The sequence below is a fragment of the Aphelocoma coerulescens genome, chromosome 1A (assembly GCF_041296385.1).
Source record: "Aphelocoma coerulescens isolate FSJ_1873_10779 chromosome 1A, UR_Acoe_1.0, whole genome shotgun sequence".
Taxonomy (NCBI): domain Eukaryota; kingdom Metazoa; phylum Chordata; class Aves; order Passeriformes; family Corvidae; genus Aphelocoma; species Aphelocoma coerulescens.
In genome coordinates, this window is record NC_091014.1 from 3,149,613 (window position 1) to 3,169,827 (window position 20,215).

A 20,215-nucleotide genomic window follows, 5' to 3' on the forward strand; every position below is an offset into this window, starting at 1 on the left:
TGACCAGAGAGGCAAAGCAGAACGGGGTAAACACGCCTAAAGTAAATGTGGGATGACCTTTGTCCGTCATCCATCCAACGCCTGCGGCTGCTGTGGCAGAGAGGGCAGCGGGAGGTGAAGGTGATCCCAGAACAGCTTGGAAATTCTGGCTGCTCTGCGAGAATTTTGAAATATTTGGGGTGGCATAAAAGTGGTGGCTGCTCTACAAGCCCAGACTTACCCTTTCCACTATCAGATCTAATCAGCCTATGGGTCAAAAGAATGTGGGATTTATTCTCCCTATTATTTTTTGAAGTAAATTTTTCAGTTCCACTGGCCTTGGCAGAGCGGCACAGATTCGAAAGAGCTGCACATCCAGACCTGTGTCACTGTCACATCTTCCTCCCTGCTGGGATCTGCAAACAGGGATTTTTTCCTTGCCTCCTACTTGTGCGAGCCTGGCTGTCATCACTGGTCACACCCCTGATTTCAGCAAAGTCACTCTGTGACAGAGGGGATGGGACACAGCAGGAGTGGAGCTATGTTTGTCTTGTGTCCTTTTTAAGATCAAGAACAGCTTTGCAAAGTTCTGATCTGGATGATAAAGAGGGATGATGGTCCTGACCACCAGGTTTGTGTGGTCAGCACTCCTTGAAGAGCTCGGCTTGTGAGGCCTGAGCTGGTAGAACTCCATATCCCACACGTTCTGTGGGGCCATAAAGGGGTAAAGCTGCTCCTGGTACAGACGCAACCAAAAAAGTGAAGGAAAAGGGAGCAGATGGATGTGTTGAGTAGGAAGAGGTGTTTCCATGGGGCTTGGTGATGTGCCCACCAAATGTTTGAACGCCATACTGCTCCCATCACCATGGTTAAAACCTGGGAGATTTTAAGAGACTGAATGGTGCAAGGAAATCCTCTCCCCTCTCTTTGGAAAGGTACCAGGCTGGCCCTTGGGTCATTAGTTTTCCTACTTCATGGTGCTTTAGGCTTTATCACTGCTGGTAGATAAGCAATCCCTTTCTCCTCAGTCACCTGAGATTCCCAGGAGAGCTGGATCTCTTTTAGATGATGTTCCCTTGGCTGTGAAGTGGGTGGAGAGTGTGAAGTGGGTGGAGAGTGGTCTATGGTGAGAGCCCAGGCGAGGGAGGACAACCAGTGCTCCGTTTGCTCCCAGCCCTTTGCAGATGTGGCTGTGACAGCTGGCACACCACAGCGCCTGGGTCTGTACTCCAGGCTGGGCCAGGGTGAGGCAGCTTTGATCTGGAAGCCACAGAGATCCTGCTCAGACTGGAGCGAGGTTTCCCTGAAAGGATGTTAATGTCACACCAGAGCTGGCTCCTTCCCGACAAACTTCAAGGGCTGCAGGAGAGCTCAGCATCCATCTGGCCCCATCCCTGTAGGCAGATCCCTGACCTTCTCCAGCCTTCAGTGCCTCATCCAGAAGAGCAGGATAATAATCCTTCTCCAGTTCTGGCGTCTCAGATAGCAAATACACAGCTGGGCTGACGCTGGCAGTGCAAACAGCAATGCTGGCTGATGTTTTTACCGTTACCCTTCTGCACTTCCAGTCAATATTTGCGCTCCACCGTGAGGAACGTGTGTGTGTGTGTAATGGAGAGGGAAAGGGTGCAGATTTATTACTCTGCTGTGTGATTTCTGCTTTTTCTCCCAGCATCTTTTCAGTCAGGAGGGCTCCCTTTGTGCTGGTTTTAAGTAGAGAGCTCAGAGTGCAGAAAGGGAGGATTAGCAATTAAATACGCTCTGATGATGGCATGGTTGTGAAGGAGGGAGGAGGAAGGAATACTCCATAGTAATGTACTTTTGTTTCCTTTTTTCTTTGCTTGTAGGACAGAATCTGCCAGGGGATTGGTGTTTTGAAGAGTTTTACAGCTTCTAATCCTCATTGCCTTGGGAATACAAACCTCTCTAATCATGTCTCTGGCCATGTGGAAATGGACTTGCCTGGTTTCTCACCTCCTGCTGTCCACCACAGTGTCACCTCTTGGCAGACAGCAGCCACCCCATCCAAAGAGGCCCTTCATCACCTTCACGGGAGAACAAGCAGAGGGAAACTTCAACCACTTGGTGGTGGACGAAAGAACTGGGCACATTTACTTGGGCGCTGTCAACAGGATCTACAAACTCTCCAGTGACCTGAAGGTCCTGGTGACCCACGAGACTGGTCCTGACGATGATAATCCCAAGTGTTATCCTCCCAGGATAGTCCAAACCTGCAATGAACCCTTGACGCCCACCAACAACATAAACAAAATGCTCCTCATAGACTACAAGGAGAATCGGTTGATAGCCTGTGGGAGTCTGTACCAGGGCATCTGCAAGCTGCTGAGGCTGGATGACCTCTTCAAGCTCGGAGAGCCCTTCCACAAGAAGGAGCATTACCTCTCTGGGGTGAACGAGAGTGGCTCTGTTTTTGGAGTCATTGTTTCTTACAGCAACACGGATGACAAGCTGTTCATCGCCACGGCCGTGGATGGCAAACCGGAGTATTTCCCCACCATTTCCAGCAGAAAGCTCACCAAGAACTCCGAGGCCGATGGGATGTTTGCGTACGTCTTTCACGATGAGTTTGTGGCCTCTATGATCAAGATCCCCTCAGACACCTTTACCATCATCCCTGACTTCGATATCTACTACATCTACGGCTTCAGCAGCGGGAACTTTGTCTACTTCCTGACTCTGCAGCCTGAGATGATCTCCCCACCCGGCTCCACCACAAAGGAGCAGGTTTATACCTCCAAGCTGGTCCGGCTTTGTAAGGAGGACACGGCCTTTAACTCCTACGTGGAGGTGCCCATTGGCTGTGAGAAGAACGGGGTGGAATATCGATTGCTCCAGGCAGCCTACTTGTCCAAGGCTGGAGCCATCCTGGCCAGGTCTCTGGATGTTGGCCCTGAGGATGATATCCTCTTCACAGTTTTCTCCAAGGGGCAGAAAAGGAAGATGAAGTCCTTGGATGAGTCTGCTCTTTGCATCTTTGTCCTGAAAAACATCAATGACCGCATCAAGGACAGGCTTCAGTCCTGCTACAGGGGAGAGGGGACGTTAGATCTGGCCTGGCTCAAGGTCAAGGACATTCCCTGTAGCAGTGCGGTAAGTGAAGCCCCTGAGCACCCAACCGTGCCATCCTCACGTATTAACAGGCCTTGTCTTCAGATAACCAACCTTCTCAACCCTTAAAGCAGAGACCAAGGAGCTGAGACAGTCTTGTCCCAGTCCTGACTCTGCCTCCAGCTCACCACAACACCCAATTTAACCAGTTCATGCCCCAGTTTGCTCGTGGACAAGCTGATGAAGGTAGCAGCAGACATGCTGTGTTTACTGATGAGCAGAACCAGGGGGCCTTGGAATATTTAGGAGGATATGCCTGTTATGGTTACTTCATGGTGCAAATCACAGGGGTGAAATCACTTAGACCCAAGTGCACTGTCAGCTCAAACCTAAACCAAAAGAGGGCCTAAAGATGTCAGTGGCTTGTGCCACTGTTTGTTTCTGTCTGTGCTGGTGTAATTTTGTTTCCCTGGGCTGGAGCTGGGGCAGGATTTATTCAGGGAACTTTGTGAAGCCAGGGTTTCATTTCTTGCAGAGCTGAGAAGCACTGGTCATTAACCATCAAAGCCCCTCGCCTTCCGGTCTCCAGCCAGCTCTGCACTGAGAAATTAAGGCCTGGCTGCAGATCAAGGATTAAACACTGCAAGATTTAAGGGCAGGATTGGGGAAGAGGCTGGTCTGTCTGACCTACAAATGGTCTGAAGAAATTGCTTCGGTTTATTCTGAGTGTCATTGCAGGAATGTGCACGGGGCTGGCTTTGGTAGCAGGCACAGACATGGGCATTACAGCCGGCACCGCACCCGGGGCTGCAGGAGCCGCTTCCCCAGGCTTTGATTCCCATCCTTAATTAGCTCTTTCAAGTGAGAGGAGAGTTCAAGTGTGAGCAAAGGGAATAGGGAGAAACGTCAGAGTGCTTTCTTGCCCCGTAATCTCCAGGCAGGCAGTGCTTGGGACATGGGATTGCTCCTTTGTGCTCAAGCCTTGTTTTCTGGGAGATTCCTGCTGCTGCTCCCTGGCAGGACAAGGACAGACCAAGAGGAATGTGGATGGGAATTTCATTGCAAGGACACTGATCCTGCCTTACTCTGCCCTAATTCCCTTTTACACCCCTCGGTGTCCTTGCTTGACCTTGCCCTGCTCTCATTCTCCCACACCGAAGGGACAAGTCCTTGATTTTAGTTGGGATCTCTTCTGCTAGACCCACAAAGCTCCCTGTGGAGCATTGCACAGGGAGAAAGGCTGTGCCCAAATCTGGCTTTGATTTTTTTGTTTAGCCGCAAGGCCTGTGCACATTCAAAGAGCTGCCTTTAGATTTAAGCTGGGAGCTTCCCACTGGAGTTTCTTTCCTGGGCTCTTAAGCCTCTCCATGCATTTGCATATTTGCTCTGCTTGTGCTCCATACTAACGTTTGCAGTGCCGGACCTCTCCAATTAGGAGGTTTGAAACCTCTCAGTCCTGCCTTCCATGGCTTTAGACAGGAGCAAAAAAAGCCAACAGCTTTCTTGCGTCCCATGGGGTGAGTCTCAAACCGAGGAAACTGATGTCAGATGGAATTTGTAGGGACAGGACTGCAGAGGCTGGAGAGAGGACGCGGTGGGGGAAAGTGTTGGAGCATATTTTTGAGTGTACTTCTTCACTGTGAATCAGAGACGCTGCAAAAGAACCTGGAGATGCTTGAATTAAAAGCAGGAAGTCTGAAGAGTGAAACTAAGTAGGCTGTCCTCTCCTTAAATGAGCCTACTTAGAGCTGCTGGCAAGCCCTGCCTGAGATCAGCTGTGCTGCCCGAGGGAAGAGGTATTAGTGACTTGGCTGCTGAAAGGGGTTGCAGAGTCCAGCCACTAAGCTTGGAAAATATTTGATGGTTGGTGAAGTATTTCGGAGCCTGGATGTGTGTCTGTGAGAGCCTGGTCTCCTCTGCTGCTGTCCTGCTTGCCAGCCAAGCCCCAGCCCTGCTGCTCTGCCGCTCAGCACATGTGTTCCAGGCAGCTCTAAAACCAATTACAAAGCCATCAGTGAGCCTTTCCCTGGGTTTGTGTGGATGTCAAACGTTTCTCTGCTGGTGCAAACAGAGGCTTAACCTGCCTACGGTCCAGGCTGGAACTGAACTTCAGCTTTGCAGCCCAGATGAAATCCTGTATGAGAACAGGGACAGATGATGTGCTGGGCACTGAGCATTTCAAAGTGACAGAGGAGAGATTTGGATTAGGTGTTAGGAAGAAATTCTTTACACAGGGGGTAGTGAGGCATTGGAACAGGTTGCCCAGAAAAGCTGTGGCTGCCCCCACATCCCTGGAAGTGTCCAAAGCCAGGGTGGACGGGGCTTGGAGCACCCTGGAATAGTGGAAAGTGTCTCTGCCCATGGAAAGGGAGTTGGAACTGGATAATCTTTAAGATCCTTTTCAACCCAAGCCATTCTATGATTCTTTATGGTATTAATTGTAGGACTGGGGAGCTGAGTTCACTGCACTATCCTGGTCTATTGGTGTGTGCTCAGGTCCAGCTTTTAACAACAAATATTCTTCTAGTTTTTCTAATATTTCTACCAGGGCAATAACTGACTGAAAGGGGATCCACATGACAGGATACTTCTGCTCCTGCCTTGGTGTAATCCTTGCCCAAGGCCATTTCAGGGCAAGAGAAATCTCCTGGGGACCTTTCCCAGCACAATTCTCCTAAGCTGCAATGTGCTCACAAATAATTGCAGGCGTGTGGGGGAACAGTGCTCTGGTCCCCAGTAGCAGAGTCTGTAGCTCCTCTGGTCAGGCAGCTTGGTTACATCTGGAGCTGAGAGAGTTGAGGTCAGGAAGGACCTTGGCTGGACAAGCTGTGTCTCATGGTCAATATTCAGCTGGAGTCCCCAGATGGTCCTGCAGGGTTGGATGTCCTGGAGACTTGTCCCAGCCTGGTTTGCAGAGTTCAAGGCAAAGACAAAAACAAAAGAACTCTGTATGAGGAGCCTGTGATTCTCCCGTGCCACGTGCCTGTTGGAGATGTCAGCAGTGTGGTAGCAGAATTTCTAGAGTGGGAAAGGTGAAAGTCCAGAGATGAATGGAGAATCCTCAATGTTCATTCCTCTCCCATCCCTGTGTTACAGCTGTCCTATTAATCTTCAGCATAAATCAGAAAAAAAATGATAGATTTTTATGTCTGGGCCCTTGATTTGCAAATTGGTGATGTTCACTTAGGTGATGAATGGTCTCAGGTAATACCTCTCTGCAAAAGCAGGATAATAGCTTATATTTAAGCAGTACACTTGACCCCAAATGCTTAGAAATTCATATAATCAGAGAAAAATGAGGCTGGGAAAAAAGGATTCTTATGAGGTCATCTGATTTGCCCTTCTGCCCTACTTATAACGCTTCTGACAGCTGTTTGTCTCACCTGTTCTTAACCTCTGGCTATGGAGATTGCTCTCTCTCCCTAAAATCTGTCTGTGCTGTGAGGAAGCTTTCCCTCATGTCGAATCTAAATCTCCTCTCTGGATACTGAAGCCATTCCTACTTATACAGTCAGAGGGCACCTTCAAACCCTTTGGCTCCATGGTCATGCAGGGTGTTGGCAGAAGGCAGGGCTGTTCTGGAGGGGAAAAAACAGGCTTCTTAAAACAGAAAACCAGCTTCATGTAGGCTGAAGAAGGCTGTGGTTTCAATGTCCTTCATAAACTTTGTAATTGAGCAGCCTGATCTAGTTGAAGTTGTCCCTGCCCGTGACAGGGGCTAGAGGAACTTTTAAGGTCCCTTCCAACCATTTGGTGGTTCTATGATACCATTAGGAAATGCTGGATTTCTTAAAAAAAAAAAAAAAGGAAAAAAAGGCAGTTTGAGAGGAGGGTGGAGATGTAAATGTGCTGTTTCTGTACAGGAATTGATCATTGGGGGATTTGTTGATTGTCATTACAATGAAATAAGATTAATGGGTGCATTTTGAAGCCTGGTACGAATTCCACCCCTGGGATGCTCAGCAGAGGAGGCAGGGGAGCCTTCCCATCTCTCTTGGGGAGCAGGCAGGTGAAGTGCTGTGAGACAAAAAGCATGGATGAAGAAGGGGAAGGTATTGGAGACTCACCCCAAAGCAGCCTGAGGGTGTCAGGGCTGTGGGGAGACGGAGAGGAGCCGGGATCCTGCTGGAACTTTGGCTGGCAGTGAAGTCCCAAACCTGGGGTGCTGCTGGCATGTGACCCCAGCTGTCAGCTCAGCAGCTGCTTGCATCCCAGGGCTGCTTTCCTGGGAGATCCTGGCCTCCTCCTCAGCCTGATCTGCCTCCCAGCCCAGCAGCCTCCAGTCCCTGCCATGAAAAGCTGTCACCTCCATCGCTGCAGCTTCTGCTGGACACACAGCACCAATATCTGTCCAAGATAATCAAAGTGTCAGTCCCCAACTCTCGCCTGGCTTCTGCCTTTTGCTGGTATTTTCTTTTCCTTTTGGCAGGAAATAGGATTTGACTGTTTAAATTGCTGTATTCAGCCTCTTCCTGTTTTTCATGGCAGCGCTGTCACTTGGGGGAGAACAGAAATATTTTCAAAGCTGACTGGCCAACAAAAGGCCTTGTGTGAAGAGCTGGGCAATATTTTCCCAACACTTTGCTACCAGAAGTGGATGTTTGGGTCCTAAGCCATTGTCTGACAAGTGACTCGGCTGTAAAGGCTTCCTGTGCTTCTGGTGGCTGTTGGTAACTCCCCAAAATCTCTTTGCTCATGCTGCTGGTGAAATCTCTGAGAGCCCTGTGCCATCTCCATGCATTTGTTCCTCAAGTGGGCTCTGCTCTCCTGCTCTCTCCTCCTTTCCCTGCATCCCCCTGCCCATCCCTGGTGCCCACCAAGCAAGAACTGCTGTTGTCACGGGGATTTAGCCGGATTCAGGAGGAGGCTGTGGATTAGTCCTTCCAGGGCATGTTTGGAGGCCAGCTGGGTGCCCAGAGATTTTCCTTTGGCAGCATGAGGATGAACACTGCCTGGTCCTTGGGGCTGATCTGTGGGCTCCCTCCTGCTCCATTCCACCAGGTCAGGAAGGGCCATTTTTAACTCAGGTGGTGAAAGACTTCATGTATGGTACGGGACAGTCAGCTTGACTCCTGGAAAGGCCACCGGTGGTGATGGGATGGCCGAGGTTTTTCATCCTATTTCATGATTTTCCTCTTCCTTCCAGGGCTTCTGTTTGTAATCACTGGTGTTAACAGGCATGGCCAAGATTTTTCAGCCTATTTCATATTCCTCTTCCTTCCAGGCTTGTGTCCATCATCCCTGGGGTTAGCAGGACACAGAGCACCTCTGAGACACCAGGATGGGGAGCAGCGGGAGGTTGTCTTACAGGAGGGTTGGCTAAGGCCCAGAACCCCACAACTCATAGCCTGGGGACTCCTGGATCTTAGTGCTGTGCCCACCTGTTGCAGGAAAAGGGAATATCTTCCTTGCTCTTGCATTCTTCCCTGGCATGGTGGGCAGAAGAACAGGGTCATTCAGAAAGAAGGACCAGCTGGAAAGAAGGGGTGTTTGGAGGGAAAAAGTCACCTGACAAGCAAAAAAGTGGGAATTGTCATCCCTATCTGTCATTTATCCCATTTTCCCTTAAAAGACTGGGGAAAAGGGAGTGCTAGCTTTTGCTTAGTCCTTGAGAAGAGGAATGTGTGGAAGGTGGTCCCTGCAATCCTGGTGTTTTGGCATTTTGCACACCCAGCCCCTGCCCATTTCTTCTGGCTGGACTGGCAGGTACGTGAGCCTGACCCTTTCCCAGGGGAATGGATCAATCACAGGGATGAGTTATCAGTTTCATTTTACCTCATACTCTCTTTTTGGGCTATCCTAAGTAAATCCCTGTGTGTGTCAGTGCCACTGATGCTTGCACAACAGGAGTTTTTGTTCATCCCAGCTGCCACTCACAAGTTTTGTGTCCACATCTTTATTCCAAATCCCACAGGCTGGTGTTTCTGATCCAAAGGGTTTATGGACAGTTGAGGTCAGTTCTTGGTCAATTTTTAACAGCGCTTTCTTCTTCTTTCTCTGAAAATGCAAATAACAGCAGGAAACCCCCACAAAAACAACGAAGTTCAGATTTTGGAAGGCCAGTACCCTCAGCAATGCTGTAATGCCTCTCTGGGAATTCTTGCTGGAGACTGGGAGCCGGAGAAAACAGGCTTCCTGCTGCCAGATCTGTGTTTGTGCACTTGGTCCCATCAGTTTGTGTTGGATGGAGTGTGTGGCGTGTGTGCAGAGCATGTTGTGAGGGACCCACTGAGCCCAGCAGCTGTGATAAGAGGTGACAAGTGCCCTCCTGCTGACACTGGGGGCTGGAAAGGGCGGAGGCTGAGCTGGGGAGGAAGAGGGACACAGGGTATAATGCTGGCTTAGGGTTTCTGCAGCTGAGCTCTGTGATTTTCAAATCTCCCACTGCATGTTCCACTTCCAGCAGGTGAAGCACCTTCCACCTCCTGAGCATCACCTCCCCTGCAAAGCTGGCTCTGCTCTGGGGTGAAAAACAGTTCCACAGAGAGACATTCCATGCTATCTGCCCATGTGAAGCAGCTCTCTCCAGGGACACAGCTGGTATTTCTCATGGCTGTGGTCAGTGGTGGAAGTGGCCAGAGATGTCTGGGGCTGTGCTCCTCAGGCTAATGGAGAGCAATTGAATTCATGTCTCCAGTGCTCCCAGCAGGGTCCTGGTCCCTCTGAACTGGGATTGGGAAATTCTCCCCACTGCTTCCACTGTGAGTCAGCTGAGGCAGCTCATGGGTTCATCTTCTCTTTTCCCTGGGTGATGGTTCTCTCTCCCAGGTGCCACCTCTCTGTTTTCAGCCAGCAGGGATAAGGACAGGTCCCTGCCTCTGCAAAGTGCTCTGCGCTCCAGGCAGGGAAAAAAGTGGCTTTGGATGCTCTGAGGGAGAGTAAAACAAAAACTCTTAATCCCCTACATCAACAGAAGCTTGCACTTAAGAGCTGTAAACCAGGGCCTAATTGCATGGAGAGGATGATTGCATTTGAGGTATTAACTAGGTTTCTCAATATTAAACACCTGTCCTTGAAAGGATACTGCCTGATCAGTGGATGCAGAAAGAATTCTGGCAGAAATTAATTACATTCTCATAACACCCCCACCCTGAAACCTCTCCTTCCCAAATCCTCATTGTCCTGGGGGGAAAAAAACCCCCAAACATGCATTGGAAACAATCTTCTCAAAATCATTTATTTCCTTCCCAAGCATGAAACAGAAGGAAACCCTCTGCCTTTGAGTGGCTGTGTGCCAAACCCTCTCACAGAGCTGTTCTCTCACGTCTGGGTGACCCTGCTCACACAAAATGTTCATTGAGGGCAGAGCAGGACCCACGGCTGCAGAGCCCCTGTTGTGTCTGAGATATTCCAGGCACAGCTCCCTCCCTCCCCCACCATCCATCCCATCTCTGCACCAGCTGGCTCTGCCTGAGCAGCTCAGCATCACCCCCAGGTCCTGCTGGTCCCCCGTGTGCAGGTGAGCAAAGTGCCAGACTCTCCATCCTTGCCCGCGCCATCTCCCCGTGCTCCTCACCACATGGACAATTAGATTTGTTTCTGGGAACTGCTCTTTGCTGCTTCCCTGCCAGCAACCCAGGCTGTTTTCTTCTGTGGTCGAGCCCTGTGGTCGCCTGTGGCTCAACTTTGCATTTTTGGAGGGCTCCACATGATCTCCTCACATTCTCTTCCAGGCCAGGAGATCGGCAACTTCGCAAACCTGACCTCGTGTTGCCTCGCCAGGAGGTCGCCTGGCAGGCCAAGGGGAATGCTTGTGCAAGAGGGTTTTTTTTTTTTAAATTAAAAAAAAAAAAAGCAGAAAGCAAACCCCAGATGTCCTGGAAGAGCCAGAAGCAAAGTGACTCCTGCTCCCTTGGTGAGGCTGATGCTATTTAAAGCCTCTGGAGCAGGGGAGGTTGTACAATGCCTGTTCTGTTGAGGAGGGGGTTGAGGGGGTGCTGGATCCAGCTTTGCTCTCTGGGATAAATCCTGCACAGACCCTTCCTCCCTCGCCTGATGCCAGTGGAGCTGTCGGGGTGAAGCACAGTGCAGGGTCTGTCTTAGAACTTGGAGGCTCAGGGAAGATATTCAGCCTCTGGGAGCGATCTGATGTGTGTGTCTATTTATTTATATTCCAGGGAACACATAACATAAGACTTATTTTGCCCTCCCAGAAATTTCTCTATTTATCCAAATTGCATGGATGGGTCTCCATTGTACCTGGTAGGATAACACAGATATTGGAAGACTGGATAGTGTGGAGATGGAAATGAGAAAAGCTGTTTTACTCACAGAGAGAAGCCTGAATCACGTCTGACCATATTTCTGCCCCAGACTCTCCCCAGCCTGGCACCTGGATGACTTTGCTGTTGTAGGATATAGTTTTTGCTCTTAAGTTTGTTTGAGAGGCGTTTTAGTAGGACTGGGACAATCTTTGGGTAACATGGCAACAATTTTGGGACAAAATTCAGTGTTTGCAGAGCCAGCACAGACCTGGTTGGGTAGATATACCCAAGTTCAGGGTGGAGCTGGAAGTGTTCAAGGCCAGTTTGGATAAGGCTTTGAACAACCTGATCCAGTGAAAATTGTCCCTGCCCATGGCAGGGGATGAATCTGAGTGGTCTTTAAGGTCCCTTTCAACCCAAACTATTCTTTGAGTCTATATTTAAAGAAGTACTTGACATTAGGAAAGGCAAGACACCCAGATAGGAATGGAACTAAATGGTAAAGACAGAGTATCCTCTGTTTCCTCCATGCAGGACTGGGAGCTGGTGTAGGTGATGGAACATGTGGGTGACATTAGATCAGCAGGAACAACATTGCATTTCCCCGTTTCAATGTCATTACCCCGCCATTGTCAGTGATCCAAAATATAATAGGATTTGTACAGCTGATTTATCCTGTAAACAAGCAGTATTAGCCAGGCATGTATTTAGACAAGGAGAGAGAGTGGGAGAGGCAGAGTGAGGGAACGTGCAGCAGGCAATAATAAAAATTCACTCTTCCTAATGAGGGAATGACCCTCAGGCACTCCTGGGTTGGGGCTGTTGGTCGGGATCCCATGCCAGGAAACACAGGGCTGTGATTGTGATGGTGTCCCTGCTCCCAGGGCTGGCTGCAGCCTCCCAGTTGCACAGTCCTGCTTTCAGATTTGGGAGGAGTTGGAGCTTCAGTGAATTTACACTGCCTGCTACAAACACTCTGAATTCCTCAAGCAGTGAGATCTGCACAGATAAGCGGCAGCAAGCCGGAGATTTTCCCTTTCAGGGCTCGAGTGCTTTAGTTTGTTGCTTAAACTGATAACCAGTCTTCTTTAAATTCATCTTCTGTGAGATGATGGGACCAGACACATCTCGATTCTCACTGATACAGATGCCAGCCCTGGATCTCGACTCCCTGTTATTTGTTGAACAAGCCAAGCTCTCACCATTTCCCGGTGCTGAAGAGCAGCAGCACATACATCTCACTCATTACAGCACTTAAATCACCTTTGCAGCACCGTGGTGAGGCTCAATTAATGCTTTTAAAAGGCTCTGGGCTCTCGGGGTGAAGGTGTTGCCTGCATGCAAAGCAGCTTTGTTGTTTCATTTCTGCAGCGCTGTTGGCACGGGTGGCACTTTGCAGCCCAAATGATGATTTTTCCTGTGGAATAAAATAATAATTATAGCAACTGTGCTGCAGTGAATTGCTGGCGGTGCCATCAGAGGGAGGCAGCCAGACTTTATCTGACCAGGTGCTGGTGTGCACTCAGTAGGAATGAGAAGGCTGATCAGGAAAATGTGACATCCTTTAGGGTAAATGTAGCACCTTCTCTCAAAGGTGTCTTTCTGCTTACACAAAAAAACCCTTTTCACCTAAGATTTCCCCTCTCTGGGACTCTTTCTCCCCGTCTCAGCTACAGCAGCACCAGAGAATATCAGTGCTGCTGTGTTTCAGGTGTGCAACAGAGCTTTGCTGCTGGAATAAGTTCTTACAGAAGATCTCTAGCAGCTTATTTGATCGATACTTCCCTTTTGAAAAGTCCCTAAATGCTTATTTACCCAACAATCCATGGCAGTTTCAAAGGCAGAATCTCCACACTCAATAATCTTTGTTTTGGGCTGTGAAAAATTTTAAGTGATGTTTTCAAAGCACTGATCTGAGAGCCACAGAGATGCTATTCCTCTGTTTCTCCTTCAGCACCTCATCCATATGATCCTCTGAGCCAGCAAGGGGAAGTTTATGGGACCACAGGAATGCTCAGCTTCCTTTTAGACCTTTTACAGCCCCACTTGCTGCTCTTCAGGTCACATCCATCCTGGTTTGTCGGGGTGAACCTCAGTGACCACACAGCTTTGGGGTGTGCTTTTCACCCTGCCTGCATGGCTTGGGGTGCTGACGCTGAGATTTGGAATCGCGATGCTGGAAGTTTTCTGAAGGGGTGGAAATGCCATATGCAAAAGGGAGATTTGGCTGGCACAGTGGTGATGGTTGGGATTTGGAATGGGAAGAGCTCCATGAGTGGAATGTTTGTATTCACACACGGAATCACCAGGTTGGAAGAGACCTCTGAGATCACCGAGTCCAACCCATGCCCTGACATCACCTCAACTAAACCATGGCACCGAGTGCCACATCCAATCTTTTTTTAAACGCTTCCAGGGATGGTGATTCCACCACCTCCCCAGGCAGACAATTCCAGTTCTTCACCACTCTTTCCATGTTATTTCAGTCTGCATTGCTGCTGGAGGTACTGTCCCTCTTCCCTGCCTATATCAGGCTCTTGGGGTCTAACCAAGGCACTGGAAATACCACTTAAATCACAATATGACTTTCCTTCATGGGGACATGACCAATTTCCCTCTGATCACAGCATCATAGAATGGATTGTTTGGAAAGGACCTTAAAGCTCATCCAGTTCCCCCCCTCTGCCATGGACAGGGACACATCCCACTAGACCAGGTTGCTCAGAGCCCCATGGCAGCTCAATTCTGCTTCCAGAGCAGTCCCCCAGCAAAAGTGGGAGCCAGAGTTGGAGAACAATAAAAAAAAAAATTGAAAACTCTTTGTAATTTCATCACCGTGGCTGTGACAGGGTCAGCAGATGTTGAAAGTTGGGCTCTGCATCTCCAGGGTCTGAAGCAAAAAGTAAGGAAAGCAAACTTAGTTCCAGAATTGCTTAAATTTTGTAGTATCAGGGTCTAAAAAATTTGTAGGGGTTCACTGGTGGATTTAACTTGTGCACATCTTTGTGCACTGTAGCCACTCAGGAACACAGGACTTAGAGGATGCTAAATTTATAGCACAATTCCTTTTATCCCCAATTTCTGATAATCACCCAGCTCTGCTGAGCAAGACCCTGCAGACTGAAGGAACCTGTTGCTCTCTGTAAGAAAGGCAGCCTCCTCTTCAGGAAATTGGAGATTTTACGACGTGGAGGAACCTGGTGCAGACTGTTGGGAAGCCTTACACTCAACAGCAGAGCAGGAGCATAAATGCAGGCATAAAAAGTCTGTACTCCATTAAGATTCTGCAGCACTCTTGAAACTTGACACCAGCCCTTGAACTGATGCTTAAACTGCAGCCCTAAAAACCAAACGCCTGTACCAGTTCTAGTCAATTTGAGTAACTTTTCCCTCTTGTTCTTGCGTTCCTGAATTGCATCTGAATGAAAACCTCTCAGCGTAGTGGGTGCAATTTCCCTGTAATTGGTAAAGTTGCTGTAACTGCACTGTCATTTGTATATGGTGACATATAATTGCACAGTAACCACTGCTGTGGGGGCATGAGCGAAGAGCAGCGTGCAATTATAATGTATTTCCAAATGCTGGCTCTTCATGCAGCTTCTGTTATATCACAGAGCACCCTGGGGAAACGGGACTGGGTATTTTTGGATGTCATTGGACTGCAGACTGACCGCCGAAGAGGGGGTGGGTTGGTGGTCTGTGCTATCTTTGGTAGCTGCCCATCTCTTTGCCCACGAAATTTGGAACTACAGATGACAAAGATCTACAGCTGGGGAAACCTGCAGCCTTTCCCTGACCCACTCTCAGGAATGCCTGGGATGGGGAGGGCAGTGATGGGCATCAAATTCCGGGAATGATGTGGCAGGAGGGGAAAGCCAGAGGGGCCGTGTCCATCCTGCACTGGGATTTCACAGCTCGGCACAGCAGCAGGATGAAATGTGATGGTTCTGCTGAAGTTCTGTGGGGAGAAGGGCAGGTGAACCAAAATCTGCTGATTTCACAGGAGGCAGCGTGGCCAGAAGCAGAGATACTTCAGGAGGTCAGAGGGAGAGTCAACCCAGCTTCAGGAATGCCAAGTACCAATGCCATGGGCAAAGTAGCATCCAGCCAGGAGTTGACCCTGTGCTGAAACCGTGCTCAAACCACCAAGAGAACGTGCACAGGCAAACAGGAGAAGCACAAACCTTGGTACCATCCTGTTGCTGTTGGAATTTAAAGTCCTGTGGTTTGCGGGGAGATGGTTTCCATTATTTCCAGCTCCACTCTGTGGGGATTTATGGTTCACCCCTGCACCAGGCGATTTAGACCCTGAATTTCTTAGCTCATGTCTCTTCAGACACCGTGAAGTTCCTACTGAGAGGTTTTTCTCTGTCTTCCATCTCTCTAGATTTATAAATATCCCATTGAGTGGACATGTGCCCACCTTCACCCTCAGTCAGGAAGGAAAGGAGATCTTGCAGTCAGGTGAAGGAAAAGACCTTGGATATCTCCTTGCAAAGACTCACACGCCTGTAACTGTTGATTTCTTATTGCTGTTGGCTCCCTGGCCCTGCTGGCAGCACAGACATCCATTAACGTGTGTTCCCTCCATCCCCTGCATCAGCCAAGCCTGAGATAACAGGAGAGAGGAGCCAAGTACCTGCCACTCTATGAAGACAGGGCTGTTAGGTATTAGCTGTAAATCAAAGGCAAGGCTTGGCCACTGGGACAGCCTTTATCCCTGGTGAGTCTGTGGAATTGCTTTGGAGCCTGCTGAGATATCTGGGAAAAAAGGCTCCGGTGCTTTGATTGGGGAGGAAGATTCTGCTGGAGTGAAAGCAAGGAGGAATGAGGGGTGGCTAATCCTTTATTGAGGCCTTTCCCCAAATGTGGATTAGACTGTGTTTAATTATCAGGGGTTGTTTCAGAGGCAAATAGTGGAAGCAGATGTTTAAGAGACAATTGGTGTATTATGAGCACTGTTTGCCCATGTCCCCTGGTGCTTGGTGCTTCTGCCACTCGTGCAATGCCAACGTGCTCCCTCCTGCTGGGGAATGAGATGAGGACAGTGAAGGAGGTGATGTAATCAAATCTCTAACCCTTCTGCTGAATTTGGGGGTTTTGAGGGCTCAGTGAATCCCTCCGGGACTGAGCCAGCACCAGTCTTGTAAACCCATCCTCTCCAGGAGGGCTTGGATGTGTTAATTATTTATTTGATAGGCTTAATCCTGGTGGAAGCAAACCCCTGCCAGAATCCTCCCATTCTTTTGCACATCCTTCCCATTTCACTGGTGACAGTGACACCTGGCCATGGCTGCAGATGAATCCCTGGCTGGTGACGCAGGGAGAGGTGGCAGGAGCAGAACACAACCAGCTGGTCCCACCTGAACATCAGCCCAAGGTGGAGAGGCAGCTGCTGAGACTGGAGAGGGCATTTACACCCTGGGAGCTGCCACTTAGTCTCAGATGAAGATATTTTGGATATGCAGAGCACCTTATAAACCTGTGTTTCTCAGTTTCCCTGGGGCAGGGTGGTGGTGGGAAACATTCCCTCGTTTGCAAGCGGGAGTTGGGTGTGAGATGAGGAAGTGATGGATTCCAGTCCAGCATTCCAACTCCAGGCCCCCATTTCCTTCCACGCTACCTGCTGGCTGTGCAGTGGCTTCTTGGGTTGGATTTTAACTGCTTGGGATGTGAGAATTGCTGATCTTATTCCCACATCTTTAGCCCTTCCCTTTGCCTCTCCCTGCTATCCCAGCTGCTGTGGCAGCAGCGTTGGAAGTGAATTCATGCCCTCACCTCCTCCTTCATTCTGGAAAGTCGTTAACATGAAATTGCCAAGCAGAGAAGCTCCAGAGAGTTTAACGTGGCTACTTTATATTGCTGCTAGGAGTGTCTGGAATTGAAAATAAACCTGTGCTTGCAACTCCTGACCCTTTCATCATAAATCCAAACTTCCTTACGTGTCTCTCTTTGCTGCAGAAGATGACTGTATTTCTGTCTCTACAAAGGCCTGTGTGCAGCTGAGAGCCACAGCTGTGCAGGAGCCGGGTGGTGTTTATTTGTAGGGTTTTGCTTGCTGGCGTTTTTTTGGCAGATGATCCCCAGAGGAAATAACCCAAATATGTTAAATGAAAATAGTTTTCGTGTGGCGTGTGGCTTGCTGGCCTTGCTCCTGTTCCTGGGGGAGGGTTGTCCACATGGCAAACCCGAACTCTGATTGCTTCTCTGGCACCCAACCAGCAGCACGTGAGTGGACTCAGAATGCCAGAATAGTTTGGGTTGAAAGTGACCTAAAGACAGTGAAATTCCAACCCCTTGCCATGGGCAGGGACACCTTCCACTATCCCAGGTTGCTCCAAGCCCTCTCCAGCCTGGCCTTGGATGCTTCCAGGGATGGGGCAGCCACAGCATCTCTGGGCACCTCACTTCTCTCCCCACCCTCATTATAAACAATTTCTTCATTAAATCTAGTGTGACTCTAGCTTCTTTGAAAAAATCTGACCTCATATTTCTGTGTAAGTCCTTCTTACAGGGATGTGTCCCTCTGGAAATAATGTCAGGAGTAAAATAAAGATGAAATAAATAGTTTGGAAATAAAAGAAAGAAAAATTAAATTTAATGTTGTGTCTGTGTGGGATTATCAGCCCCATTAAGGATAGGTCTGAGTTCAGTTGGAGCCCAATCAGATGGAGGAGGAACTACCTGGTGGCAGTTAGATTAATTAAGTCTCCACAGGTTGGAGATGGGCTGCAAATCAGCCACAGGTGTTTGTGCTTAATGCTGTGATTTTTGGGGCTATATCCTCCCAGGCTCCTACCTGGGATGAGAGGTTCTGGATCATGTAGGAAGGTTTCCAGATGAGTTCATGGAGCCTTTCTGGGTTCAAGTGCTTCAGTTGGAGTGGTTGGTTTTGGCTGTGCTCCCCCCAAGGAGGATACCTCTGGCTGTACCAGCTCTGCTGGATTCATCTCATTTCACTGCTTGTCAGACTGATTTCCTCTTGTTTGGGATGAAGCTTTGTACCCTGCACCTCAGGTAAGATGTTTGCTGGCACTATTAAGCTTTTCATCCTCTTGGTGGTGAAGACAGCTCTCTTGTTTTCCTTGAAAACTTCCCTTCTTTCCCTTCTTTCTGCTGTTTGGGAGTTTCCTGCTTTCAGCCTGTGGCGATTCTTTGCAGTCAGGCCATTAGTGAGCACTTAGGCAGTTTGATTACACCCTTGAAACACAAATTGTGCTAATCTGAGATTTTTTAAGAGCTTCTAGTCAAACTGGGCCTGATTTGAAGACCTGGTTTCTTCTCAAATCCTCCATCCATAGGACAAGTCAGGTTGGAAGGACATCAGGGGGGTGTAGAGTTGGGCTGAGGGGATGATCTGGAGTCCTTTTGTGGGTACCTGGCTCTGTTGGAAGGTCCATTTCCAGTTTGTTTGGGTGGCTCCTTCTCTGACATGCCTCCTTTCCCCTGCTGATTATGGATTTCCATGTCCCAGAGCTGGGTTGCAGATTTATCTTGGGCTTTCTGCTGGTGTTTTGGACTAGCCAGCATCGTGGAGGCTGCTGATCTGCTCCCTAATTGCTCTTTGAGCCGGTGTTTTAGCTCTGCTAAAAAGGGCAGTCCACAAACATTAATGACTCCTGCAGGCCAGAGCTCAGGCTAGCTGATCCCTCCTAATGGCTCTTTGAATTCCTCTTAGGTTTTATGTATTTATAAACACATTTAGGACACATTATTCTTCCATTCAGCAAAACCATCGGTAATTATTGCCTGTAATTGCTGGGTGAGGATAAAATGAATCAACTATCAGGCTTTTACTGCTCGTGAACTCAAGCAGGGAGCACCACTTTTTTTAGCTGTGTTTCCAGGAAGATGCGAGTTCAGACAAAGAAAATCGTCGTGGTCCCTTATTACTGATACATCAGAACTAGGCAACCTTCCTGTACAGTTAATTATTGCTTTTCTAGGCCTTAGTCCAGCAAAACATTTCAAGTGAATGCTTAACTTGAAATCTCTGAGTGGGGCCCAGAGAAGTTAATAAAGTCTGCTCTGGCAGTTGTGTGCTGGGATATTTGGAGCTTTATTTGACTTATTCCGTGGAGATCTGTGACCTGTGTTAGCTTCACCCACCTTGATGGTACCTGAAGGTAGAAGAGCTGCCTGTGCCACGTTCCTGCTGTGTTTCTGGAAATCCTTAAACCCCAAAGAAACACTCTTAGGGATAACTGGACACTCCATTCATTTGTGGAAAGGGATCCCAGTGGAGCATCTGTCTGGTGAAACTCTTGTTGAGTTTAAATGCAATGGGTGCTGGAGCTCAGGCAGCAGCATTAATGAATAGGGGTTTTTCTCTGGTTGTTGGGAAGTTCATGGATATCTCCAACAAAAGCTGGAAAGCCCCTTTAGTAGCTGTGGAAGTTTCCCTCCTCTCCAAAGAACTTCAGGGAATTACAGTATCCCAGTAAAATGGAAAACCCCAGAATGGCTTGGGTTGGAAGGAACCTTAAAGAAAGATGGATGCTAATGTCCTTACAAGCAGCTCGATGGGTGAGGGGTCTGTAGGAGGAATGGGTGTAAATGTCTTTGAGATGGGTCTTAATGTCTCTACCAACTGCAATCCACACAATTTTTTGTAAGTTTGTTACAAAACCCAGAAAACTTAACTATGGTTTGAACCCCTCGACTTCAGGGTAATGGACAAATGGCTCTGGGCAAAGTCGATGGCAGAGCCCACGCAGTCTGAACTTCTGGTGGATCTGCAGAACCCAGATAGCCTGAACTGCTGAGCTTTGGGGGAAAATGGCACGTTCAAGGGGGGGATATGTGGTAGGTGGCTTGGGAAGGCTGGGAAGACCTTCCTGATACCTCAGCAATGGGGAAAGGAAGAGGGTGAGTTTAGGATTAAAAGGAGGCTGCATCCTCTGAAACCTTGAGAGAGAAACCCCATGGGGATATGCCCCAGTGGGCTCTCTCTCCCTTTACTC

The 20,215-nt window shown here is 48.8% G+C and overlaps 1 protein-coding gene across 6 annotated transcripts in view; it reads left to right on the forward strand.

The window, feature by feature from the left end:
- The first annotated feature begins 1,902 nt into the window (after positions 1-1,902).
- The window catches only part of PLXNA4 (plexin A4), a 394,209-nt gene continuing 375,896 nt past the window's right edge, over positions 1,903-20,215 (forward strand). For all 6 annotated transcript variants that reach the window (XM_069034287.1, XM_069034294.1, XM_069034280.1 and 3 more), the window contains exon 1: positions 1,903-3,090. In XM_069034287.1, coding sequence (XP_068890388.1) covers positions 1,912-3,090 — 1,179 coding nt within the window. In that variant the 5' untranslated portion in view covers positions 1,903-1,911. The remainder of the gene's footprint in view (positions 3,091-20,215) is intronic.